Raw genomic sequence first — 26,392 nt, 5'->3', positions numbered from 1 at the left:
GGAAGAGGAGGTAAGCAAAACATTAAAATATCATGGTATGATATCATATCAGGCCAGAATGTGTTACTGGGGAGTTTTCCTAGGTGTTCATATTCAGATCAACAATGCGTCATAAGTGGTTTCTGCAGAACCTCCACCTCAGTGAAAATCTGGAGTCACATAGGATAAGTTCAAGTAAGAATATGTGTCTGGTAAGAGTTCGTAGCAACATGTTCTCTACATTGGCAACACTGACCACCAATAACAAAAAACTACATTCAGTTATTGGTTCCATAGCAATGCCATCACATTTAATCTTGAAGAGCTTCATCAAATTTATCATTTGTAGCAGGTAAATATAAGTTTTTGTTCCAAATAATGTAATCTTTAAGTTGTATATCATAAGCAATAAGCACTATCTATGTATGCTCTAGAAAATACAATTACTTGCCAAAGGAATCACCATTCTGTGAGGATCAAACCATGGTATGACAAACAGCAGAACTAAGCAATGACTACTATTTGAGATAGTTTTTTGAACTGTAAAGCACTTTGGTCAAGAGTACTTTGTAAGGTAGCAGGAAAAACCACACACATACACTTAAACCACCCCCCCATCTTCATTTCTAATGTTTACTAATCCAGGATGACCCATTAGGCAGACAGGCGTGAGTGTTCTGTTTCAAGCTGCACATTCTAGGGTAGCCACAATTCAAGAAGCTGCAAAACCTTCGAGACAATGGGAGTATTCCCATTCAATCCAGATGTCTTTGCAGCAGAAGACTTTGCTCTATCAGAAATCACTGAGACAGCCAAATTTCCAACAACTGAAGGAGACAAAGGAGTTCATCAGAAGCCTAGGGATAAATGCTGCTCCTCAGTGACAAATAATTTGTCTGAGCAGTCACCAGAAAAAACCAAGATTGTGACAGAAATGAAATTCAGAGAGCTGATGTACCAGCAGGTGTAGGCCTATCCAGTACTTATCCCCTGCTAAAATATGATCAACTCCCCCCCCCCCCCCCCCCCAAAAAAAAAAATCCAAGATTTTGTTTGGATCTCTGTATAAAAATGCATTGTTAAATAAACAAGCTAAACCAGGCAAGACCAAGCTGAGACAAAATACAGGTACCTACCATGCAGAATGTCTTGAGCTAATCTGGACTTAACTGCTCCATCATTTTCAGGAACAACCAGATCCAAACCCAAGGAGGGAATTTTTAAATTTTGAATTGCCCAGGGTGTGGTGAAGCCTAGAAGGAGACTATCATGGAAGACTGTATTAGGTGCGATAATTGCTCCCAAAGACGGCATGAAGAGTGCACGGGTTATGAATGGCATGATGAATTTTCTTGTGATTTATGTTAGTGCATACTCTTTAACTACGTGTCACTTACTCTTACTGACAATGTGATTAAAAGTTCAAATGAGCTGTGTCTTCCATATGTTGACATTTAAGGTTGTTCCCAAATAAACAAGCAATAATTTGTTACACGAAAAGTTCGTTTTAACCTTCTCATCTACTAGATGTAAGTGGTTAAATACTAAATGCGTATTTTTTCCTGGCTTTCCCATCATATCTTCCACACATTAGCACAGAGCAAACTTCATCTAACTGTACCCTAATAAAGTTTACTTATGAACATGGTGATAATGGACACCACAGCTTTCACATATATGAACTTTGTATGTAAAATGATAAAATGTAACCTTTATGCAATTCTTTGCCATGGAGATAATGGGCACCACAGCTTTCACAGATATGAACTTTGTATGTAAAATGATAAAATGTAACCTTTATGCAATTCTTTGCCACTGACACTACAGTTCTTCACTGTGGCAGAGTTAGCCTGAAAATGCTCAAGTGAGCAAAATTAGCTATTAGCACAAAATCATGAAATAAAGTTTATATACATGTGGTATCTGACTTTTGGACACCATCCATCATCCTGCAGCCATACATATACATGATGAAATGAAGGAAATGAAATAATTTCTGACTCATCTGCAATTAGGTACTGAAATAATTTTACTGGTTGAAAGTGAAATTTGGTACCAGAGCAGTTCTTGAATCTGGATTTTCCACTTCTTGTGAATGGTTGCTTTGACTCCGTCACCTATATGGACATGTCTCCTGTCTGACACAAATTCTCATCTTATCGCTTATTACTGATGTAGTGTCCCCTGTCCTTCATACTTATTGCTTGCTGGCATTTGCTGAATTCTCACAAGAATTCAGCAGAAAGAGCACATTCGCACCGAAGAGATCTAATAGGCATCAAGTCATGTATACATTTATGTATGTGTAGTGTCTGTCCCTTTGGACATGTCCGAAAGAACAGAACTTATAACAAGGGTGAGATAGCCGATAATCCTTTCAATGCCGCTGCACAAACAAGCCCAAATTTCTACAAGAATCAGCGATCACTGTGAGTAGTGAAGGTAACTGGTTGAGGTACTACATTAGAAGTGTGTCGATAAGGTGGGAATTTGGATCAGTCGGGGACCCTGGACAGCTGAGGTGGTCAAGATGGCCATTCGTGAGAAACAGAAAAATCGGGTCGAGTCCAAGTCCAGCACAAATTTTCTACTTTCCCCGCTGATTTAATTCAATGCCCACTAGCAGCTAATGGCATCATTCATTTGATTAACTGTCATAAAAAGGCTGCAGAATCAAAGATGGTGTCTGTTCTTTTGAACATGTCCAAAAGAACAGAAAACACATACACATAAATTACCTAATTATTATAACGCCACTACAATTTGTTGTTGCTGCTGGATAAAATAAAAAATGCTGCCATGGCTTATGTAAGAGACCATGGGAGTGGACCAGACCAGAACTGATCAAATACATGTACGTCAGCAACTGTCTGCTGATACAACAAGACTTGATGCTATGGTGACGGGCAATGACATCACACACCAGGTGAGGGACTAGCAACATAGTAACAATGACACAGCAGAAAGACAGAGCCACTGTGGTTTGGTGACCTAATTACTCCATGCCCAAGTCACAGGCTCTGTTGGGGCTACTCCACAGGATTTGATGCTTTGGCAAAATAAGTAGGCATCAAACCTGTATAAATACCTCTAACTTTAAGACAGATGCATGCTGTCTGTGATCTGCAATTTCCAAGGACAGGTATACACCAATCTACAAGTTGATATGACTCAACAAGCTGGCACCAAGATACCTGTCCTCCATTAATTTTAAGTTTACTGCTGGCTCTGGGTCCAATGTTGTGGATCAAGTGCCTTCCAGCTGGTGGGCCACCTCCAGGCCTGCTGCACTGGAGGGCTGCCGTTCAAGGCCAGGCTGGTGCAGCTAGCCAACCACCATCACCTGTGCAAGCATACTGTTGCTGTCTGCCTCCATTTGCAAGGGCAGACACTGCTGCTGAGAGCTGTCTTCTGCTGTGGGATTCATGGTGGTATTTCATGCCTACCAGTGCATCTTGTCCTCAGTTGTGAAGCTACATTCAGTCCATGCACCCATGGCATGCACCTTGTGTCAGGATTCCCACTGAATCACTGTCATCAATGTTCCACTGGGCAAGTGACGCTGCTGGGTGCTGGAGACTGGAGGCAGTCTGCTTATCTCAGTGCCTCCACACCTGCCATCTTCAGAAGACATCCTCAAGGGTGTTGCTACCACAGAGGATAAAATGTATGTTTAATCAGTGACATTTTCAGGTTGATGCAAAGGACAGCTATCAAGCTTCCTTCCAGTGCTACACTTCTACCCCACCCAGGGTGGTGAACTATTGGCTCCTAAAACTAACAACACAGTCCCACCACCCATCATAGTGGCCATCAAACCCAGCCATTATAAATTGTGACAGAAGTGGACACAGAAGCAACAACCACTGCCAATACAGATGCTTGCAGCTGGGTCTGGGCCCATGTCACCAGTCACAGTTAAATACAATGAGAAGCACAGTGGGTTGAGTGGATTAATTGAGTTGTTCTGCTGGGTCATGTGCAAGGGAGATAGATATGAAGCAAGAGTGTTGTTGGAACTTAAAAGAAGAGTTTGTAAAGCTGGAGAAACTGACTGACTTGTCCCAATTCTAGGGGAACACTAGAGAACATTGTTTGCAGCTAGTGAGATACACACAGTGCAATCTATTAGGCCATAGCATACCACGCACTGAGTCAGCACTGGTTAAGTGCCACATGTTCCGTTGTTATGGTCATTTTGTTAAGCAGTGTATGGCATCAAGGCAGCCCATGATTAGGAGTAGAGTTCAGAATAACTGTATCACTTGGCCATCTTGTATTGTTAATTCTGTGTGTTTCATTGTTTCAGTTGTGTCAGGTTATTGTGTTTGATTTTTATTTGGTGTGATTTGATGGACAGGGGTTCCACAATGTCAGAATCTGACATGCAGGATGTTTCTAAATGGGAGGTGATTAAATAATTAATAAATCATGTAGTGCATTTTAAAACAAATAATTTAGAAATGTATAGGAAGCTAGTTGCTATGAGGGAAATTAGGGCTTCATCTAATTTGACACTTCCTTCATTAGATTCAAACAGCACAAGTTTGGTTACACCCCTTCAGGTAAACTAATGGGGTTTAAGCTAATTGCTATGCGTGATGATAGGGCTTCATCTAGTTTGACCCTTCCTTCATTACATTCAACCAGCAAACGTTTCGTTACACCCTTTTCAGGTAAACTAATGGAGTGTGTGTTGTCATTTATAGATGACTTAGTGGCAGCTCCAAGGCTGGGGTTCTTGATGGATGAGCAATTATTACAATAACTAAGTTGTGCCAGACAGGGGAAGCAAAGCATTTGTTAGGTATCATGAAGGGCTGAGAGACATGTTTACATTTGAATAGCTAAGGGTAGGTCTCAAACAGTGTTGCAAGAAACAGAATATCACAAGGTTCTTTTGGGATCAACTGAGTGGGGAGTCATAGAAGCAGAATGAGATGGCAGAGAGCTTTGTCAATAGAAGCACAAAAATTAAAATGAATACTTATGAGCTAACAGAGAATGGTGAATCACACGAGCTAACAGAGAATGATGAATTGCACAAAATTATTCTCTGAGATGTGGAGCATAGGACACTGAATACCTTCCTAAGGGGGCCACCACCTGTTATGCATAGCCAAGTATGGGCAAGAACCCCGTAGGATCTGGATGCCATCATTAGGGTAGCTACAGAGCTAGAGGAGACTCATATGGCAACAATAGAAAAACTCATTCTCAATAAATTTCAATTTTGTGGGAAAATATGGAGACACAGAGAGTTGCTTAGTGGACACTGTAACTGGAGGTAAGCATAGATATTTATTGGATGCAGGGACACCCATGTCAGTGCCAAGTCTGGATCTTTAGGGTGAGAGGCAGTTGAATCCTCGACATTATAGATTACATGATATAGTAATGATGTAGATTTGCTTGGGTCAGAATGACTGCAATTTCAGGTTGGGGTGGAATGGTTCCAGATGAATGTAGAAGTTGTGCTTCATATGGGTGAAGGTTGCTAAACAATTCTGGGGTTTGATTTTCTGATTTGTCATCATGCTAAAACTGATCTTCAGCAGAGGAACTGGGGAGGAACATTGTTCCAGCTAGGAACAAACTCTCACCAGGGATAACTATCAACAAGATTCACCTATCATGAAGGACAAACCAATTACACTGCAGACAAAGCCTCTAGGGTTAAATTCATGTGAAATAGTACCACAAACTGCAAGGAAACATAACACTGCAAGAAGGACTCAGTCTGTGATTAGCATTACAGAGAGGGAAATAAGTCAAACTATCAGTCAAACTATAACATGTGGTAGTATCATATGTGGTTTATGTATTTTGTGAAAAACATAAGGGAAACTTTCATTGCATAGCAAAGTTCCAAGGGATACACCTAAGCAGCAAGCAAAGAAACTGCCAGATAGATGAAAATAAGTGCCAAACATAAGGGATCAACTGAACAGGACCATTTAATGTGAAAAGATGATGTGTTAAGAAACTCTGTTAAGAGACAATTTCGACATAACACCTTTGCTAGGCAGCAGCCATTTTTATATTCGTGCCAGTGTTAAAGAGTGATAAGTGTGATAAACACTTTCAAATATGAAAGCAGAACTACATTTGGACCATGACAGACAGGAAAATATAACAAATCATAAATGATTTAGCTAACATTTCTGTGAATATGGAATAAAAAGACCTATAATTAATAACTGGCTTGGCTGCTTTTGTCAATAATAAGATTTTTATAGGACAACTTTGGGACTGTCCCAAAGTCACCCCACAGATATTGTAACTAATTTTTACTATCTCTTTTGTTTTAGGAACTGTCAAACTATGGTACAGAAATATAAATGGGCTCTGAAATCAAGGAGATATAGAAATTATACTGAGGAAAGGCTCAAAAAGGCTGTTAATGCAATTAAAATGAAAACCCTGATGTACCAGAAGGCATCTCAAAATATGGAATCCCAAAAAATACACTTCCACTAAAGGGTAAAGAATGGCATGGGGGAACAGTGGGCAGGCATTGCATATTTAAAAACCTTTATAAATTTTTGGATCCCACATGCGGACATTCAACCTCCGATGTACAGTAAAGGCATACCTTGAGAGATTTGGCAGGAAGAAAGCAATATTTAAAAACAACTTCCCTGGAATAGACTGTGCAAGACAATTTATGCAAAGGCACAATGCTGTTGCGACACACAAGGCAGTGATAAATATCACATATACAGGAGCAGCAATGAAGAAATCATGAATGCATTCTTCAACAATTTGGAGATAGAAATGGAAGGTGTTCCACCTGAGAATGTGTGGAATTAAGATATAACCAATTTAGTTGATGGTCTGAAGTGTTGAAAAATAATTATTAAAAAGCAACAAACTATCCTGAACAAATACAGAACTTGTTAAAAGCCTGTACCTTGGGTGTGTGGTGATGCAGGGCAACACTCATCCCCCTTTACATAAATTACAAAGCTAACAAACTATTGGGACACATGGATGAAAAACTAGCCAGCAGGAGCTAGGTATAATAGAACCAGGAGAGGGTGGTTTCACAGAGAGTGCTTTGAGGATTGGTATAAACCAGTCCTCAAAGCAAATCCAATTGCTCCTACCTACACTACTGGCCTTTAAAATTGCTACACCACAAAGATGATGTGCTACAGATGCGAAATTTAACCGACAGGAAGAAGATGCTGTGATATGCAAATGATTAGCTTTTCACAGCATTCACACAAGGTTGGCGCCGGTGGTGACACCTACAACGTGCTGACATGAGGAAAGTTCTAACCAATTTCTCATACACAAACAGCAGTTGACTGGCGTTGCCTGGTGAAACATTGTTGTGATGCCTCGTGTAAGGAGGAGAAATGCGTACCATCACATTTCTGACTTTGATAAAGGTCGGATTGTAGCCTATTGCGATTGCAGTTTATTGTATCACGACATTGCTGCTCGCGTTGGTCGAGAGCCAATGACTGTCAGCGGAATATGGAATTGGTGGGTTCAGGAGGGTAACATGGAATGTCATGCTGGATCCCAACGGCCTCATATCACTAGCAGTCGAGATGACAGGCATCTTATCGGCATGGCTGTAACAGATCGTGCAGCCACGTCTCGATCCCTGAGTCAACAGATGGAGACGTTTGCAAGACAATAACCATCTGCACGAACAGTTTGATGACGTTTGCAGCAGCATCACGGTGAACACACATTGGAAGCGTGTATTCGTCATTACCATTCTGGCATATCACCTGGCATGATGGTATGGGGTGCCATTGGTTACACGTCTCGGCCACCTCTTGTTCGCATTGACGGCACTTTGAACAGTGGACATTACATTTCAGATGTGTTATGACCAATGGCTCTACCCTTCATTCACTCCCTGCAAAACCCTACATTTCAGCAGGATAATGCACGACCGCATGTTGCAGGTTCTGTACAGGCCTTTCTGGATACAGAAAATGTTCGACTGCTGCCCTGGCCATCACATTCTCCAGATCTCTCACCAATTGAAAATGTCTGGTCAATGGTGGCCGAGCAACTGGCTCATTACAATATGCCAGTCACTACTCTTGATGAACTGTAGTATCGTGTTGAAGCTGCATGGGCAGCTGTATCTGTACACGCCATCCAAGCTCTGTTTGACTCAATGCCCAGGCATATCAATGCCATTATTATGGCCAGAGGTGGTTGTTCTGGGTACTGATTTCTCAGGATCTATGCACCCAAATTCAATGAAAATGTAATCACATTTCAGTTCTAGCATAATATATTTGTCCAATGAATACCAATTTATCATCTGCATTTCTTCTTGGTGTAGCAATTTTAATAGTCAGTAGTGTATCTTGAGATGAAGAGATGGTGTTAAGCTTATTATAGGTAAGAACCTGAGATCGCATATCAATCTTGAAGTGCTCCAGCTGTGTGAAGAGTACAACATAAAAATAATTACACTGCCGCTGAATGTAACCCACCTTCTGCAGTTGCTTGATGTTGCATACTTTTGACCTTTGAAAGTACAGTAGCAGAAAACTGGAAATAGATGGCAGTGGGCAAACGGTGCAGCTCTATGCCAAAGAACCAATTCCCCATCTTGCTCAAGAAGTTGTGGGAATGCATGACCTCAAGAGGAGATAACTTGCAGCAGGCTTCCACAAGACTGGCATCTACACCATGAATCACCAAATTGTGCTGGAAAGGCTTCCATCATTCATGATGGCCCAGGAAACAAACCTCACCACAGCCATCAGCGACACCTTCATAGATCAACTTGTACAGAAGAGAAATGAAGCAACTCAGAGGCATCAAACAGTGAGACATAAAAATTTACATATTCCCACAGGAAAGAGCATTTCTGCAGAGGACATTCTTGTTGCCACGATGAATGAACCATCCACTTCAAAAGAAAGAGCTGAAACTGCACAGAGATCTTGTCATCTGGCAAAGACAACAGTAAACAAAGAGGTCACAGACAGCAACAATGATGCAAGCTTGTCTTCTGTACCTTATGCAAAATCAGATGACAGTGTAACCATGGATGTTTAGGATGAAGAAGATGGATCTGAAGACACTGATTAGTCTTCACCAACCCACTTGGTTATGTCTCGTGGGAACTAAATGGAGAATGTGTGCGAGGGGATGCATTTACTTGTCATATATGAAGGTGAACTGTATCCATGACAAGTCACAAAAAGAGCACTAAAGTGTCATGTGGTTTCTGACATGGAAAAATGTGGGAACAAGTGGAGGTGGCCCGAGCAAGAGGCTCTTGTAGAATATGCTTCAGAAAACATCAGCCCATCGGAGCAAGTTGGTCATCGAGATATTTTTTATGTTAAGGAGTTGGGACTGTATGTGCTGGACTGAATTTTATCAGATGCCTTTTTTCTGGTTTCTGGTCATTTGCAATTTTTCATGACTTTGTATCTGTTTGCAGTTACTTGTTAATTTATTAAATTCTTTAATGTGTTTAATCTATAATTTTTGTCAGAAGTTTTACTTTTCTATTACTTTTATGACATTGTGGTGTAGCCAATTCTGGTCAAAATAAAGAGTTGGCTGTCTAATACTAGGACAGTTCTTTTTATTAACTGGTTTTGGCCTGAAAAATTACTTGCCCAAACATTACCCCAACCCATTGAGTAAAATTGGTACAAAATCTAAGGGGGCTCACTTGGCAAGGAATGGTTACAGAGCAGAATGTGTTTCATATTCAAAAAGCAGAAGGTTACATCTATCAAACTAACTTGCATTTAGTCATTTAACATGCTAAAGCTTTTCAGAAATCCAGGAAAATACTAAAACTTTTTCCAAAGTATCCACAGTTTATGTTATTTATTTTAAATTTGTTGAAAGATAGGTCAACTGAGTAATGTTCATGGGTGGGAAAAAGTGGGAAGTTCAGTGAACTTATAGTTCTACGATAGGGACTGGATTACCTGTAGCCAATAAGGAATAGTTAAGTGAACTTTGGTGTATACACTACTTAATAGGCATAAGGCTGAGTGAATCTCTTTATTTTTACACAGGTTATTAAGGGGTGAGCCAAGAGTAAATAATCTTGTAAGATTACTTTGCTAGTTTGTAAATGGCCATTCAATGGACTTAATGGCACCTGTAAAAAGGAGAAAAACCAGTGGGCTAGTGTCATTTAGGTTAAGTATGTAGCCATTGAACCTTATCATTTGAGATGACTACTATAAGGGAAAAGCTGAAGGTACTGTCCAAATATCAATTTGTAGGATGTATGTTGAGTCCTTGTAGAATTACCATGAGCTAAGATCCAGAGGCTGGATCTACCAAAGAGGGGAGGTGAGTAGTGCCACTACTATTTTTTGGTGCTACTGAATAAAATAATGATGATGCCACAGCTAATACAACAGACCATGCAAGTGGGCCAGACCAGAGCCAATCAAACACTGCTTACTCAGGTAGTGTCTGCTGATACAACAAAAACTTCTGCTACAGCACAGGTAAATACCACATCATGGGCCAAGTAAGGGACCAGCATCATAATGACAATGGCACAGCAGGAAGACAGAGTCACTGCAGCATGATGACCTCATTACTTCATGACCAAGTTATTGGGACTATGTGATGAGAATCTGTGCCTTGGCAAAAGAAATATACACCAAGCCCATATAAATACCCCTCACATTTAGATATATGCATGCAGTCTGGCAGCTTCAAGCTTTGAGGAAAGGTCAATTCTGGTCTATGGGTCTACATGAATCTACAAGGTGCCACCATGAGACTTGGTCTCCACTAACTGTAGACTGCTTCTGAGACAAATATTGTGGACTTAGTGTCTTCCTGCCATTGGGCAACCTCTGGGTCTACTTCCAGTCACTGCCAACTACCCTGGAGGGTCACTGCTTGAGACCAGGGTGGTACAATTGCCCAATCATCCTTTGTGGACATATTGTCACTGTCCACCTCCACTTGCAAGGGTGGGCAATACTGCTGTGAGCTGTCTTCTTCTGCAATGTCTGTAGTGGGACTCCATGCCGACCAGTTCATCCTCGCTGAGCTGTGAAGTTGTGTCCAGTCAGCACACCTGCAGCCCAGGACACAACATATAACTCATATCAAGTGCTGGAGATGGTAGGCAGCCTACCTACTTCATCTCCACACCTGCTGCCTTTGTCAGGTGCTCTAGAGGGCATTGCCACTACAGAACATTGTTTTAGTGTGTTCACAAATAAAATTTATTTTAATCAATATTGTTTTCATATTGATATGGCTGACCAAGCTTCCAACCATTACTCCAACACCACCCTGCCATGGGTAGTGAACTTTTGGCTCCTGATACTAACAACATGCTTCCATCACCCACCATAGCTACCTTGCCTTGGGTCCTGAACTACTGACTCCTGTCAATAACAACACACTTACACCACCCACTGTAGTGGCCATCCATCCCTGACTATTACATTATACTGAAATTCTTGTCAATTATAGATGCCTTAGACTCTGTAGTTACATATGTCACTAAGATTTTTCAAGACAAGGCCTTTGCTCAGATAGTTTCTTGTGTTCTAAGCAAGGTTTTTGACAATGTAGAACATATGCCACTTCTGGATAAACATAAATTTCATAAGGTAAGAGACAATGGCATAAAAGTATTGAAAGCTAATGTAGAGGACTGTAAGTACTGATAAATTTTCTATGTTGTTAAAGAAAGATCTATGTTAGAACAAATTGGGATCTGGGTTGGGGTATTTTTGCCTCTCCTAATGATTAAAGACCTGTCCTCACACATAAGATGTCAAAATGTAAATCTCTATCTGGTGTGGGGTGACAAAGCCTTAGACAGAGTGACATTCACAAAATTGCTGGGGATTCATGTGGATGAAAACTTAAATTTTAATGACCATGTAATAAAACTTGCACAGAAACTTAATTCAGCCTGTTTTGCCGCCTGAATTACTGCAAATGTTTGTACCTCAGAGGGTGCCAGAATGGCATATTTCGGCTATTTTCAGTCTCTTGCCACATACGGAATAACATTTTGGAGTTCCACAACAAGGTGCCTAAAACAATTTTTTTTGTTGCAGAAGAGGGCCATCCAAACAATAACTCACAGCCATCCACAGACGCACTGCAAACCCATATTCAAAAAGCTTAGAATACTTACTATACCATCATTATACATATACAAATGTGTATTGTATGTCAGGACCAACAGTGCATATTTTCAGACAAATGCCAACTTTCATAACTACAATACCCATAAGAGCGCAGCACTCCATACTCAGCCATATCGGTGCAAAACTGTACAATGCACTGCCAGTCAACATCAGGCAGTTAGAAGACGATAACAAATTTAAAACAGAATTTAAAAAACTTCTAGTAGAACAATGTTTTTATTCAATAAATGACTATGTAGGTCAATAAATTTTTTCTGATGATATTTATAAAGGCAAAATAGAAAATATCTGTACCTAATCGTTCATTACCTAATCATTTATTACATTTACATACTTAAAGGACAGCTGTTGTGTGATGTAAATATATACTTAAGCAGTGTTGTGTATATAAGGACTTGCCGTTTAGGGAGGACAAAACTAAAGCCTTATGAAAAACAGACTATGCATTTAAAATAACAAGCAGGGGTGTATATAGGCTATATTAATTTCATTGTATTATTATTAACTTCATTGTATTATTTTGTTTTGTACTTTTTTACATATATATTGTTTGTGTCCCATTTCTTTGAAATGGCTTACATGTACCCTTGACAACATCCATACAATATTTATTGTCAACAGATGGATAAATAAAATAAATAAAAAATAAATAAATAAGGACCCAGGGAGTATTACATTGAGATGACACAATTTTACTTCACTATAATAATGACTGAAAGACTGCAGTATGCTATAATATTATGATAAGTCCATTGTTCAACCATCTTAAGTAAAACATAGAAAAAAGATGCAGTGTTAGAATAAAGAACTGCCACAAGAGACATATTTATGTATCATGTCACAGACTATCATACTCAGTTAACCACCATGAACTAATTGGCCATACACTGTTCAATATGCTCCCACTTGGTGGTACAAGAACTTCCTGAAAATATATTGAAACAAATATTTATGACAGTTTAGTTGCCCATCTATTCAATAACCTGAAGGAGTTTATGAACTGTGATGTCAATAGCTGAACTATTGTATTTTTGTGGACATTAATAAAATTATTGAACAATGTGTTTGATACTTTTTCTTTTCTTTGCTGTAATGCCCAACCAATTATAAAACTATTGGTGTAAGGGAGGGTGTTGTACCTTGAGGATAGTATTCCTAGGAACACATGAAGTTTCTTGGTTGGTGTTTCAATACAGTGACCAATTTTAGAATTACATAAAGGAATGCACACTAGAACTATCTGGGATTTTTTTTATTTTCTGCTTGTTTTGTTGTGATACATGAGGTTGTGTTTGTAAACATTTTGAGTTTTACATATTTAAGTGCTTTATAATATTTTAAAGTTATTTGGAAGTACTTATTAACTCTTTGGTTACAGAAATTTTTGGTGACTAAAATTCCACATATTTTTGAAACCACTTATATAACATGTGTGTGGTTAAACCATACTTCATCACTCAGGCATCATTTTGTATATTGAAAAGGAAAGTCTACTACCATGGAACTTGTGATATGTTGTTGTTGTTGTGGTCTTCAGTCCTGAGACTGGTTTGATGCAGCCCTCCATGCCACTCTATCCTGTGCAAGCCTCTTCATCTCCCAGTACCTACTGCAACCTACATCCTTCTGAATCTGCTTAGTGTATTCATCTCTTGGTCTCCCCCTACGATTTCTACCCTCCACGCTGCCCTCCAATACTAAATTGGTGATCCCTTGATGCCTCAGAACATGTCCTACCAACCGATCCCTTCTTCTGGTCAAGTTGTGCCACAAACTTCTCTTCTCCCCAATCCTATTCAATACTTCCTCATTAGTTATGTGATCTACCCATCTAATCTTCAGCATTCTTCTGTAGCACCACATTTCGAAAGCTTCTATTCTTTTCTTGTCCAAACTATTTACCGTCCATGTTTCACTTCCATAAATGGCTACACTCCATACAAATACTTTCAGAAATGACTTCCTGACACTTAAATCTATACTCGATGTTAACAAATTTCTCTTCTTCAGAAACGCTTTCCTTGCCATTGCCAGTCTACATTTTATATCCTCTCTACTTCGACCATCATCAGTTATTTTGCTCCCCAAATAGCAAAACTCCTTTACTACTTTAAGTGTCTCATTTCCTAATCTAATTCCCTCAGCATCACCCGACTTAATTCGACTACATTCCATTATCCTCGTTTTGCTTTTGTTGATGTTCATCTTATATCCTCCTTTCAAGACACTGTCCATTCTGTTCAACTGCTCTTCCAGGTCCTTTGCTGTCTCTGACAGAATTACAATGTCATCGGCAAACCTCAAGGTTTTTATTTCTTCTCCATGGATTTTAATACCTACTCCGAATTTTTCTTTTGTTTCCTTTACTGCTTGCTCAATATACAGATTGAATAACATCGGGGAAAGGCTACAACCCTGTCTCACTCCCTTCCCAACCACTGCTTCCCTTTCATGCCCCTCGACTCTTATAACTGCCATCTGGTTTCTGTACAAATTGTAAATAGCCTTTCGCTCCCTGTATTTTACCCCTGCCAGCTTTAGAATTTGAAAGAGAGTATTCCAGTCAACATTGTCAAAAGCTTTCTCTAAGTCTACAAATGCTAAAAACTTAGGTTTGCCTTTCCTTAATCTTTCTTCTAAGATAAGTCGTAAGGTCAGTATTGCCTCACGTGTTCCAGTATTTCTACGGAATCCAAACTGATCTTCCCCGAGGTCGGCTTCTACTAGTTTTTCCATTCGTCTGTAAAGAATTCGTGTTAGTATTTTGCAGCTGTGGCTTATTAAACTGATTGTTCGGTAATTTTCACATCTGTCAACACCTGCTTTCTTTGGGATTGGAATTATTATATTCTTCTTGAAGTCTGAGGGTATTTCACCTGTTTCATACATCTTGCTCACCAGATGGTAGTGTTTTGTCAGGACTGGCTCTCCCAAGGCCGTCAGTAGTTCCAATGGAATGTTGTCTACTCCGGGGGCCTTGTTTCGACTCAGGTCTTTCAGTGCTCTGTCAAACTCTTCACGCAGTATCGTATCACCCATTTCATCTTCATCTACATCCTCTTCCATTTCCATAATATTGTCCTCAAGTACATCGCCCTTGTATAGTCCCTCTATATACTCCTTCCACCTTTCTGTTTTCCCTTCTTTGCTTAGAACTTGGTTTCCATCTGAGCTCTTTATGTTCATACAAGTGGTTCTCTTATCTCCAAAGGTCTCTTTAATTTTCCTGTAGGCAGTATCTATCTTACCCCTAGTGAGATAAGCCTCTACATCCTTACATTTGTCCTCTAGCCATGCCTGCTTAGCCATTTTGCACTTCCTGTCGATCTCATTTTTGAGACGTTTGTATTCCTTTTTGCCTGCTTCATTAACTGCATTTTTATATTTTCTCCTTTCATCAATTAAATTCAATATTTCTTCTGTTACCCAAGGATTTCTAAGAGCCCTGGTCTTTTTACCTACTTGATCCTCTGCTGCCTTCACTACTTCATCCCTCAAAGCTACCCATTCTTCTTCTACTGTATTTCTTTCCCCCATTCCTGTCAATTGTTCCCTTATGCTGTCCCTAAAACTCTGTACAACCTCTGGTTCTTTCAGTTTATCCAGGTCCCATCTCCTTAAATTCCCACCTTTTTGCAGTTTCTTCAGTTTTAATCTACAGTTCATAACCAATAGATTGTGGTCAGAGTCCACATCTGCCCCTGGAAATGTCTTACAATTTAAGACCTGGTTCCTAAATCTCTGTCTTACCATTATATAATCTATCTGATACCTTTTAGTATCTCCAGGGTTGTTCCATGTATACAACCTTCTATCATGATTCTTAAACCAAGTGTTAGCTATAATTAAGTTGTGCTCTGTGCAAAATTCTACCAGGCGGCTTCCTCTTTCATTTCTTAGCCCCAATCCATATTCACCTACTACATTTCCTTCTCTCCCTTTTCCTACACTCGAATTCCAGTCACCCATGACTATTAAATTTTCGTCTCCCTTCACTATCTGAATAATTTCTTTTATATCATCATACATTTCTTCAATTTCTTCATCATCTGCAGAGCTAGTTGGCATATAAACTTGTACTACTGTAGTAGCCGTGGGCTTCGTGTCTATCTTGGCCACAATAATGCGTTCACTATGCTGGTTGTAGTAGCTTACCAGCATTCCTATTTTCCTATTCATTATTAAACCTACTCCTGCATTACCCCTATTTGACTTTGTGTTTATAACCCTGTAGTCACCTGACCAGAAGTCTTGTTCCTCCTGCCACCGAACTTCACTAATTCCCACTATATCTAACTTTAACCTATCCATTTCCCTTTTTAAATTTTCTAACCTACCTGCCCGATTAAGGGATCTGACATTCCACGCTCCGATCCGTAGAACGCCAGTTTTCTTTCTCCTGATAACAACGTCCTCTTGAGTAGTCCCCGCCCGGAGATCCGAATGGGGGACTATTTTACCTCCGGAATATTTTACCCAAGAGGACGCCATCATCATTTAACCATACAGTAAAGCTGTATGCCCTCGGAAAAAAGGCCGCTGTAGTTTCCCCTTGCTTTCAGCCGTTCGCAGTACCAGCACAGCAAGGCCATTTTGGTTATTGTTACAAGGCCAGATCAGTCAATCATCCAGACCGTTGCCCCTGCAACTACTGAAAAGGCTGCTGCCCCTCTTCAGGAACCACACGTTTGTCTGGCCTCTCAACAGATACCCCTCCGTTGTGGTTGTACCTACGGTACGGCCATCTGTATCGCTGAGGCACGCAAGCCTCCCCACCAACGGCAAGGTCCATGGTTCATGGGGGGGGGGGGGGGGTGATATATGCAAATGAAATGAGTTTCTTTAATGTCTTAACAATTTTACCTCTCTTGAAAATGGCTATTTTTGTTGGTTTTCAAGAGCTTCTATTTCAAAATATATTTAACTTGTAACTGGTTTTTGATAATACTTCTACTCAATTGGATTTCACTGACTGATTTTAGTATTCAGTGGAATAATGATGTAACAGATACACCATTAAATACAGTACTGAGAAGATTTTCCTGACTGGAGTACTTTTAAATATCATTAGTTATTCCTAGGTTCATGGCTATGTTGTACCTTGGACCATTTTTTCACATTTGGAAAAACCTTACTTTTCAGTAGAAATTGTTGTCATTTCAGGAAAATACTGTAGTCCATTAAAAGTGAATGCAATAATTTTAAATCAAATTAGAAAATATATTGAACTTCCACTGCACAGCTGGCTAGAGGCAAAGGTATGAATATACCTCATTGACATGCTTTTAGTATATCCTTTGATTTTGACAATGCATAATGGCATTTGCTTTCACATTTTCACTTGGCCTAGTGTACACAATTTCTCCACAATCCTAATCACACAGTTCTGATAGATTTTTTATACACAGCCAGAGTTTGAAATCATTGACAATATTCCTCCTGGGCTTTGCAATTTTAATAAATGTAAGCATCTGTCACTTAATATTTTATATACGTTTTCCACATTTAACATAGGATTTAGCCATAATAATCAAAACACAACTCACACTATGTAATATACAGAAACTAAGTGAAACAGTGATGAAAAATTAAAGTAGGAATGAAATTATGGACTACTGCACATGAATAACTTGGATAATACACTCCTGGATATGGAAAAAAGAACACATTGACATCGGTGTGTCAGACCCACCATACTTGCTCCGGACACTGCGAGAGGGCTGTACGAGCAATGATCACATGCACGGCACAGCGGACACACCAGGAACCACGGTGTTGGCCGTCGAATGGCGCTAGCTGCGCAGCATTTGTGCACTGCCGCCGTCAGTGTCAGCCAGTTTGCCGTGGCATACGGAGCTCCATCGCAGTCTTTAACACTGGTAGCATGCCGCGACAGCGTGGACATGAACCATATGTGCAGTTGACGGACTATGAGCGAGGGCGTATAGTGGGCATGCGGGAGGCCGGGTGGACGTACCGCCGAATTGCTCAACACGTGGGGCGTGAGGTCTCCACAGTACATCGATGTTGTCGCCAGTGGTCGGCGGAAGGTGCACGTGCCCGTCGACCTGGGACCGGACCACAGCGACGCACGGATGCACGCCAAGACCGTAGGATCCTACGCAGTGCCGTAGGGGACCGCACCGCCACTTCCCAGCAAATTAGGGACACTGTTGCTCCGGGGGTATCGGCGAGGACCATTCGCAACCGTCTCCATGAAGCTGGGCTACGGTCCCGCACACCATTAGGCCGTCTTCCGCTCACGCCCCAACATCGTGCAGCCCGCCTCCAGTGGTGTCGTGACAGGCGTGAATGGAGGGACGAATGGAGATGTGTCGTCTTCAGCAATGAGAGTTGCTTCTGCCTTGGTGCCAATGATGGTTGTATGCGTGTTTGGCGCCGTGCAGGTGAGTGCCACAATCAGGACTGCATACGACCGAGGCACACAGGGCCAACACCCGGCATCATGGTGTGGGGAGCGATCTCCTACACTGGCCGTACACCACTGGTGGTCGTCGAGGGGACACTGAATAGTGCACGGTACATCCAAACCGTCATCGAACCCATCGTTCTACCATTCCTAGACCGGCAAGGGAACTTGCTGTTCCAACAGGACAATGCACGTCCACATGTATCCCGTGCCACGCAACGTGCTCTAGAAGGTGTAAGTCAACTACCCTGGCCAGCAAGATCTCCGGATCTGTCCCCCATTGAGCATGTTTGGGACTGGATGAAGCGTCGTCTCACGCGGTCTGCACGTCCAGCACGAACGCTGGTCCAACTGAGGCGCCAGGTGGAAATGGCATGGCAAGCCGTTCCACAGGACTACATCCAGCATCTCTACGATCGTCTCCATGGGAGAATAGCAGCCTGCATTGCTGCGAAAGGTGGATATACACTGTACTAGTGCCGACATTGTGCATGCTCTGTTGCCTGTGCCTGTGGTTCTGTCAGTGTGATCATGTGATGTATCTGACCCCAGGAATGTGTCAATAAAGTTTCCCCTTCCTGGGACAATGAATTCACGGTGTTCTTATTTCAATTTCCAGGAGTGTACAAGTGAGTTATCCAAGCCATTGAAGAGCATAAACAGATCATGCTAATTCTTGAGAAATAAAACTTTGGTAAGTTGTGAATTCATGCTGAGGTGTGGGCAATGAAATGGGATAACTGAGGCCCATGCATTTCATAAATGTACCACTAGAATTGTGACATTACTCGTGGGAATGGAAAGAAGGCAGTGATGACATTTAGTTATGAATCTGTCAAAAGCCTAGTAGTATTCAAAAAGTTGGAATTTGAGAAAGTTTGATAGCTTTTAATTCACTTGAGCAGCTCTAATGGATAAATAATCAACCTGTAACATGTCTGATTCATTTTCTATATCTGTTCAAGATTTGGTAACTAGGGGCCATCATATAACTAGCATAACAACAGCATAGCACTAACAGAAAAAATGAATATTAGAACACAGCTAATATTAGGAGACAATGACAGCAGTGAATTCCTGATGACTAACTTAGCCCAAAATGGACACCTGCATACAGAATTGGAAATGTTAAATCAAGGAACAAATATCACATTTGCTACTCGAACTTCTTCAGTAATTAAGTGTAATTTTTTAACCACATCAGACAATGTTACAATATTTTTCTCTTCTTGGACATTATAGTGAGAAACAATTTTAATGTCCCAATAAAATGTTAATGTTCTAGGTCATAGTAACATGCAACAAAATATAACTGAGGAAAACAATGCACTACCTATAAATGTTTGTGAAGCACTATGAAACATAATTCGTTGTAATTAAAGAAATTAATAATAAGACACACAACAAATGTAGTACAAGAAATCACTGTTTTAATGCTCAACAGATTTATTCTCTTTCAACAATAATTTCCAAGGAACCCTGCACATCTATTTATCAGGAAAAATTAAGAAAATTAGATACTTCATTCATTAATATGATTCAGAAATCATCTTTTTTTAAAAGGTATAGTAGAATTTGTCATAGAGCCGTTATTAAAGAAGAATTGATACGAAATCTATAACATTTTGAATCAGATTTGGGAGACATATGATAGCAATATTGTAACATAAGTTGAAAAATAAATCAAAACACAATTTTTGTGTCAGAAATACTGCAACAACAGTTTTAGACGCGCCTGAAACTAGTCACCCAGAGGAGAACTTAGTAAGTAGAATGTTGCTGAACTTCACTGAGAATGTTGCTGAACTTTACTAGCTATGAACTGCTCCTAATAATATAACAATTTTTTCTACAAATAATGTAACAGAATGTACACGGAGCAGAAGCATAATAAAACAAGTTAACTGACATTACTTCACTCCCTGGTTGTCCATAGGCCACATATATTCCTGACAAGGATAATTTGTAGCTTAAGGTGAATATGAAGCCGTAATTGTTCATTAGCTTAGCAATATATAAATTATTTCAAACATGATGTACTAACTATTGAATAGCATAATACTGAATTATTTTCTGCATTTTAAGTTTCTTGGTTCACAGGACAGATAATAAACAGCAAAATAGTATAGCAGGATATTTAGATTTTTTATGGACAAATATTATAAGATGAATATTATGGAAAACTTAATACTTACTTTCCTGAAAGAGAGCAATATGTAGAAAACAATGACTTTAAAGTGATACAATGTCCCTGGATGTTGATAAATTCCAAAAACTGGAGAGTGTGGTTCTGAACTAAAACACTTTAAAACAAGGGTTATAACCAGTGAAAGTATAAGAAATGTGTACATATTTGGGTAAATGCAGTAAACTCTGTCTTACAGACAGTCTGTGTAACTGAAGATTAACTACTGCAAGAAACAGGAGACATAAATCTCTATTATCTTCAACAGGAGATTAGATAAACATGCAGGTGCTGTTGAAGTTAAGAGAAAGAGCAACTGATACTGTACAGAAATTATGTCCCTGGAGATAAAGATGGAACAACATTAGGACTCTACTAATATATTAATCTGTGAATAGCACTCGTGCACCTTCCTTGTTATACTGACAGAAAATACATGTATAAACATTGTCACTATTAGACTAGAATAGCTCTTATCTTCCACATTGACAATAACCTATAGAATATCCATGAACATGAATAAGGTTGATAGTTAGAAATTTTCTGATAACTAATTGCTTACTGTCTTGAATAATTTTAGTGCTGAAGGTACTTTCACTCTAGCAATTTCAACACTACACATAACACACACTGGTTTTGTAACTAAAAGAAAATGCCTTTCTTGCTAGATGCAACCAAAGCTATTTGTCTATACATCTTTAGTGCAAAGTTATCAACAACAAATAAGTTGGTTCTGTTGTCTTACTGAATGTCTTACAAGCATCATAAGCTTGCAATGTGCTGGAGTCTCAGCTTAGCTCTGTAGAGAGATTAATATACTGATTAATTCATATGTTACAGAAACACTTACGGTTCATGGTAATTATGCTCAATGGCAATCAATGTGCCACAATATGTGTTCATATTTTTTAATCCAAACATGACAGACAAATTGACTGCTTAATTTAGGGAAATTGGTGATATAACAACAAAATTTTAAAATGAATTCAGAAGTTCTACATGTACTACTGTGAAGAAAATTGATAATTATTGAAGTCAGTTTTGAGAGTTTGAAAATTATGAATTGTTTCTCAACAATCAGATGTATCACTTTTGAAGGTTTAATGTTACAGCAACTTTAAATCTACTGTAACTATATTTGCATGGAGTCTTCTATAATTTTTTATCTGGTTCTTACTAGAAGTATTCTATACTAGAACCTTTTGCTTACTGTTTTTCCCTGTAACACCTCTTACATACAGCATACAGCAAGATTTCATTTAAAATATTTTATATTCTTCTTAGAACATACTGTGGATCTAGAATAATGATGAGCTCCAGCAGATAATTTCATCAGTTTTCTGCAAATGACTGGTAGTGTTTACAGTCTCAGTTGGGGCCACCTATATATCTCTTTCTTTTATTTACTTCATGCAGAAACGTGTTGTCTGTGCAGAGATCCACAAAGAGATGAACCCACACTACTTCAAATTATAATCATTGAGCTTCTGCTTCAACATGAATAAGTGGGGAAGCACTGGGAAGGATTTTGAAGGTACCAGTACAACAACAATTATTTTACATTTCAGTAGAGAGAATGTTTGGTGAATATTCTAAACATTGTGTTTATTTAAAAATTATTTGATGTTATTTACTGATTAGAAAGTGCTACCTTACAACTTTTGCAGACACTGCTTTTACCAACTGAAGTATCTGCACCCTGCTCACAGCTCATTTCTGCTAATAAAGATGATAATGATAATGATGATAGGATGGTCTGGCAGCATGAACTTGAGGTCTTGAGTGCCCTAATAAAATCTGATGGATGTGTTAAAATGGTTTAACAGTTATAACATCTGTATTAGAAAAAATATATATCCGCAGCTTCTTACATGTGGACACACACACACACACACACACACACACACACACACACACACACACACACACACACTGAAAATATGCATTATATTACCTCATAACAAATTGCTAAAAACAGAATACAGAGTTCAATGAGAAATGTATTGAGAAACTAAGGCAGATGCATGTGGTTGACAGGTCACTGGGCTTTCAAAGGATGAATCAGCTACTTTACTACATGCTAAAACCCCCAACATATAAGCCATATGCCACAAGCACCACAATGTTGGGGGGGAGATGCTAGGCACAAAGAAGTGATAGGTGGGGAGAGGAGAGGATTGCGCCCTCCAATATGAAGCATTAGTGCACACTGACAAGGTAATTTCATCTCTTAGGTAATAGGTTCAAAATAGCTCTGAGCACTATGGAACTTAACATCTGAGAGGTAATAGGTCAGATACATATTAATCCTCCTGTTGTAGTAAAAGTGGGGCATCATATATGCTTTTGATCTTTCTTTCTGTTGGGTATATTCAGTATAGCACTTGTAGAACACTGAGGGAATCAGCGTAGATGGAAAATTTCCTTTCTCAGTTATGCCACATCTGCTCCAATTCTTCAGAATCACACACGTCAGCAGTGAATACTGCAAATTTGTTGGGAAGTCAGGTAAGATCACTCAACAACCAAAGGAATCCCCTTCCCTTAACCATCCATACTACAAGTCTGTCTCCACAGCTAACTGGTCTGCTTGTCTGTTATGTGGATGACTCAGATTCAATATTTAGTATCGTAAGGGATTTTTCCTTGGTGAGAGGACTGGAATGGAGTGACCTCAGCCTTTAGATGCCAATTGAGGAGCTGCGCAAGTGAAAAGTAGCAATCCAAGGTCTAGGAAGCCGACAATGGCTGGGAGAGCAGTTTGCTGATCCTGTGCTCCTCTACCCCATCTAAAAAATGCCATTCTCAGAGGATAATGCAATAGAGCAGCCAGTTGGTGTTGAATAAACTATCAGGGACAGTATGCACAGCTGGTTAGTTGGCTATATATGTTACAATAAAACCATGTTTATTTTCTAAAATTTTACAAAAAAAATGAAAGTTAAAAATTACAGTTACAGTGCATTCTTTTTTGAATGTAGGAAATAATACAAGAATTCTGGGCCTCTTAAGAAGACAACGAAGGTTTCTACTCTGCTCTGCACAGAAAATATGAATATTTGCCACACCAGTTGGGAAGCTAATCTTATCGACTCATTATGTCATAGCAATCACAGTGAGTGTTTCAGACGAAAATTCAAAAGTCAGATGAACAAGTGTGTTATGCATAAAACAATACATTTTGCATGATAATTATACTGCTATCAATTGAAAAGAATTTCGAAAATTTTTCAACATCCCTATTACTCCATTTTGATGACTGTACCTGTCACTGTACTGCTATATACAGAACTGCTGTGGTGGCTGTACCTGTCATTATAGATGAATCACAAAAATGTTACAGGAAAGTAAAAATATCACTTTAATTTTTGTAAGTTAGTAATCACAAAATTTCATCTGGTAGAGTCTGCGCCATGGTTTCAGTCTTTTACTAGAGTCAGCAAGAGAAGATCCCTTACAGTCATAGTGGGTTTGGCATATCTGCTTTTCATGTCTACCTGAACCAATCTCATAATGCAGTTTTTTATGTCTCTATGGCATCATCTCATTGTTGTCTCAACTCTGTAGAAGACTATTTATTGTTTTCACCTACAGTCATTTGCATTTCATAGTTGAAAGCTGGAAACAGTGCTGCCAGCTGCCAGGGATCTTCTTTCATTGACTCTGCTATAGGGGGTTCTAGATGGCCCTGGGTGGTACAGACAGTCAATGTAACTTCAACATCAGTTGGGGACACCAAGGTAGTGCTTGCACCCAGTCAATGGATAAGTCAGGGTCATCTCTGCTCATTAATCCACTAGAGGACAGGCTAACATCATACTGACCTAAAGACTGTGGTATGGATGCCTCAGTGGTATGCTGGAACATGTGTGTATTATGATCTAGTGATTTCTAGATGCTGGCTTGGTGTACAGATACGGCAGGCATCAGGTTCACCTTGCTGACCACATCTTTAGGCAGCTTCCTTCCAAGTACTTCTCTGTCTCGCATATGTATAGAGAATGGGAAGTAGTCACTGGAGTGCAGAATGTTAATCACTTCTCACTGAGCCAAGTGTGTGAGGGAAGCATTATTGATCATGGGGAATGACTCCACAATAGACCTGAAGGGTGAGTACTGCCCTATGTTCAGAATACTTAGGTCTTCTGTCAGTAACTAGTTCTCTACAGATTTATCCAGGAACGAATAGTAGAGCTGCTCCATATCACATTCTGTGCATTAAAACCTCCACATATGAAGAATGGTCACAAGAGCTGTGTGATAAAATTTCTGAAAGCCTCCTGATCTATTGTTTGATGAGTGGGGCATATTGAAAAAACATATTGTCACCCTATAGTTCCCATACACAATGGCAGCCTAACTGTAAGTTGGAAGTGAGGGGCTATTCCACTCTCCCCAGTAAGGTATTGTCCTTTCCGTGGAGGCTATGTCCATTTAGAACAGACATCAGAATCCTTAAAATGTATCTCTTGTAGAAACAAGCACAATGGTACTCCCTGTGTTAGAAGTTTTAGTACCTCCAGAATCCTCTGCACTATGCGACCCTTCTTCTCTTTCCCCCTTCTTTCCACTGGAGTGACATCTGGGAGTAGTTGCTGATTTTGGAGTAAATGCCCTTTAGCAACTGTACTGAGAAATACAGGTGTTCATGCTGGCACTATTTAGCTGTGTTTGTGATGAGGCATCTGCTTTTTGGATTGGTGTTTTAAGAGCCAAAGCAGATAAGGTATGAAGCAATGAATGTTGGAATTTATATAGCTTTGTAGATGTATTTTGTTTCACTGTATGTAATCTGCTTTGTTGTCTCGAGTTCCTCCATCTTCCTTTCTTGGAAACTTTTAGTGCATTCTCTGCTCCAGACCAGGTTATCCCCAGAGCAAGAAATTACCTTTGACAAAATGAGCAAATGACTTCATTGTGGACAGCCTTTTATTGATGTTCATCTAATAACCACTTCTGAAGGCCCTATCCATTCCACTCATATGCTCTTTCAAGCCCTTTGCCATCTTTGCCAGGATTACTACATCATATCTTAACCTCAAAGTTTTCTCTTCTCCCTGAATTTTAATAACTTCTCCAAATTTTTCTTTGCTACCTTCAGCATGTCAAAGAGTGTACTTCATTCAGCATTCTCAAAAATCTTATCTATATGTACAAATGCTATAAATGAAGTCTTGCCTTTTCTCTGGCTACCTTCTGAAATAAGTTGTAGGTTGAATATTGTCTTGCATGTTCCTTCATTTCTCTGGAAGCTTAACTGTTCTTTACTGAGGTTGGCTTCTATCAGTTTTTCCATTCTCCCAAAAATAATTCATGTCATATTTTGCTACCATGACTTATGAAACAGGTGGTTTGGTAGTATTCACACCCATCATCACCTGCCTTCTTTGGAATAGGTATTATTACATTTTTCTTGAAGTCTGCAGGTGTTTTGCCTGTCACATATATCTTGTACACAAGATGGCATAGTTTTATCATGTCTGACTTCTGAAGGATCCCAATAATTCTGAGGGAACCTCACCTACACCTTGTTTCAGTTTTGTTCTTTTACTGTTCTGTTAGATTCCTCTCAAAGTATACCTCTCATCTTCCTCTACTACCTTTTCTTTTTCTAAAATAGCATCTTAATATTCATTTCTCTTGTATAACCCT

The 26,392-nt window shown here is 39.6% G+C and overlaps 1 protein-coding gene across 1 annotated transcript in view; it reads right to left on the bottom strand.

The window, feature by feature from the left end:
- Positions 1-20,952, bottom strand: part of LOC126184833 (uncharacterized) — a 78,976-nt gene extending 58,024 nt beyond the window's left edge. Inside the window, exon 1 of the mRNA XM_049927422.1 lies at positions 20,751-20,952. Within this exon, the coding sequence (XP_049783379.1) occupies positions 20,751-20,906 (156 nt within the window). The 5' untranslated portion in view covers positions 20,907-20,952. The remainder of the gene's footprint in view (positions 1-20,750) is intronic.
- Between the last annotated feature and the right edge of the window lie 5,440 nt (positions 20,953-26,392).

The sequence above is a fragment of the Schistocerca cancellata genome, chromosome 4 (genome assembly GCF_023864275.1).
Source record: "Schistocerca cancellata isolate TAMUIC-IGC-003103 chromosome 4, iqSchCanc2.1, whole genome shotgun sequence".
In the NCBI taxonomy this organism is placed as follows: Eukaryota; Metazoa; Arthropoda; class Insecta; order Orthoptera; family Acrididae; genus Schistocerca; species Schistocerca cancellata.
Note: the sequence above shows the minus strand (reverse complement) of the source record. Positions and strands in the feature narration are given on the sequence as shown.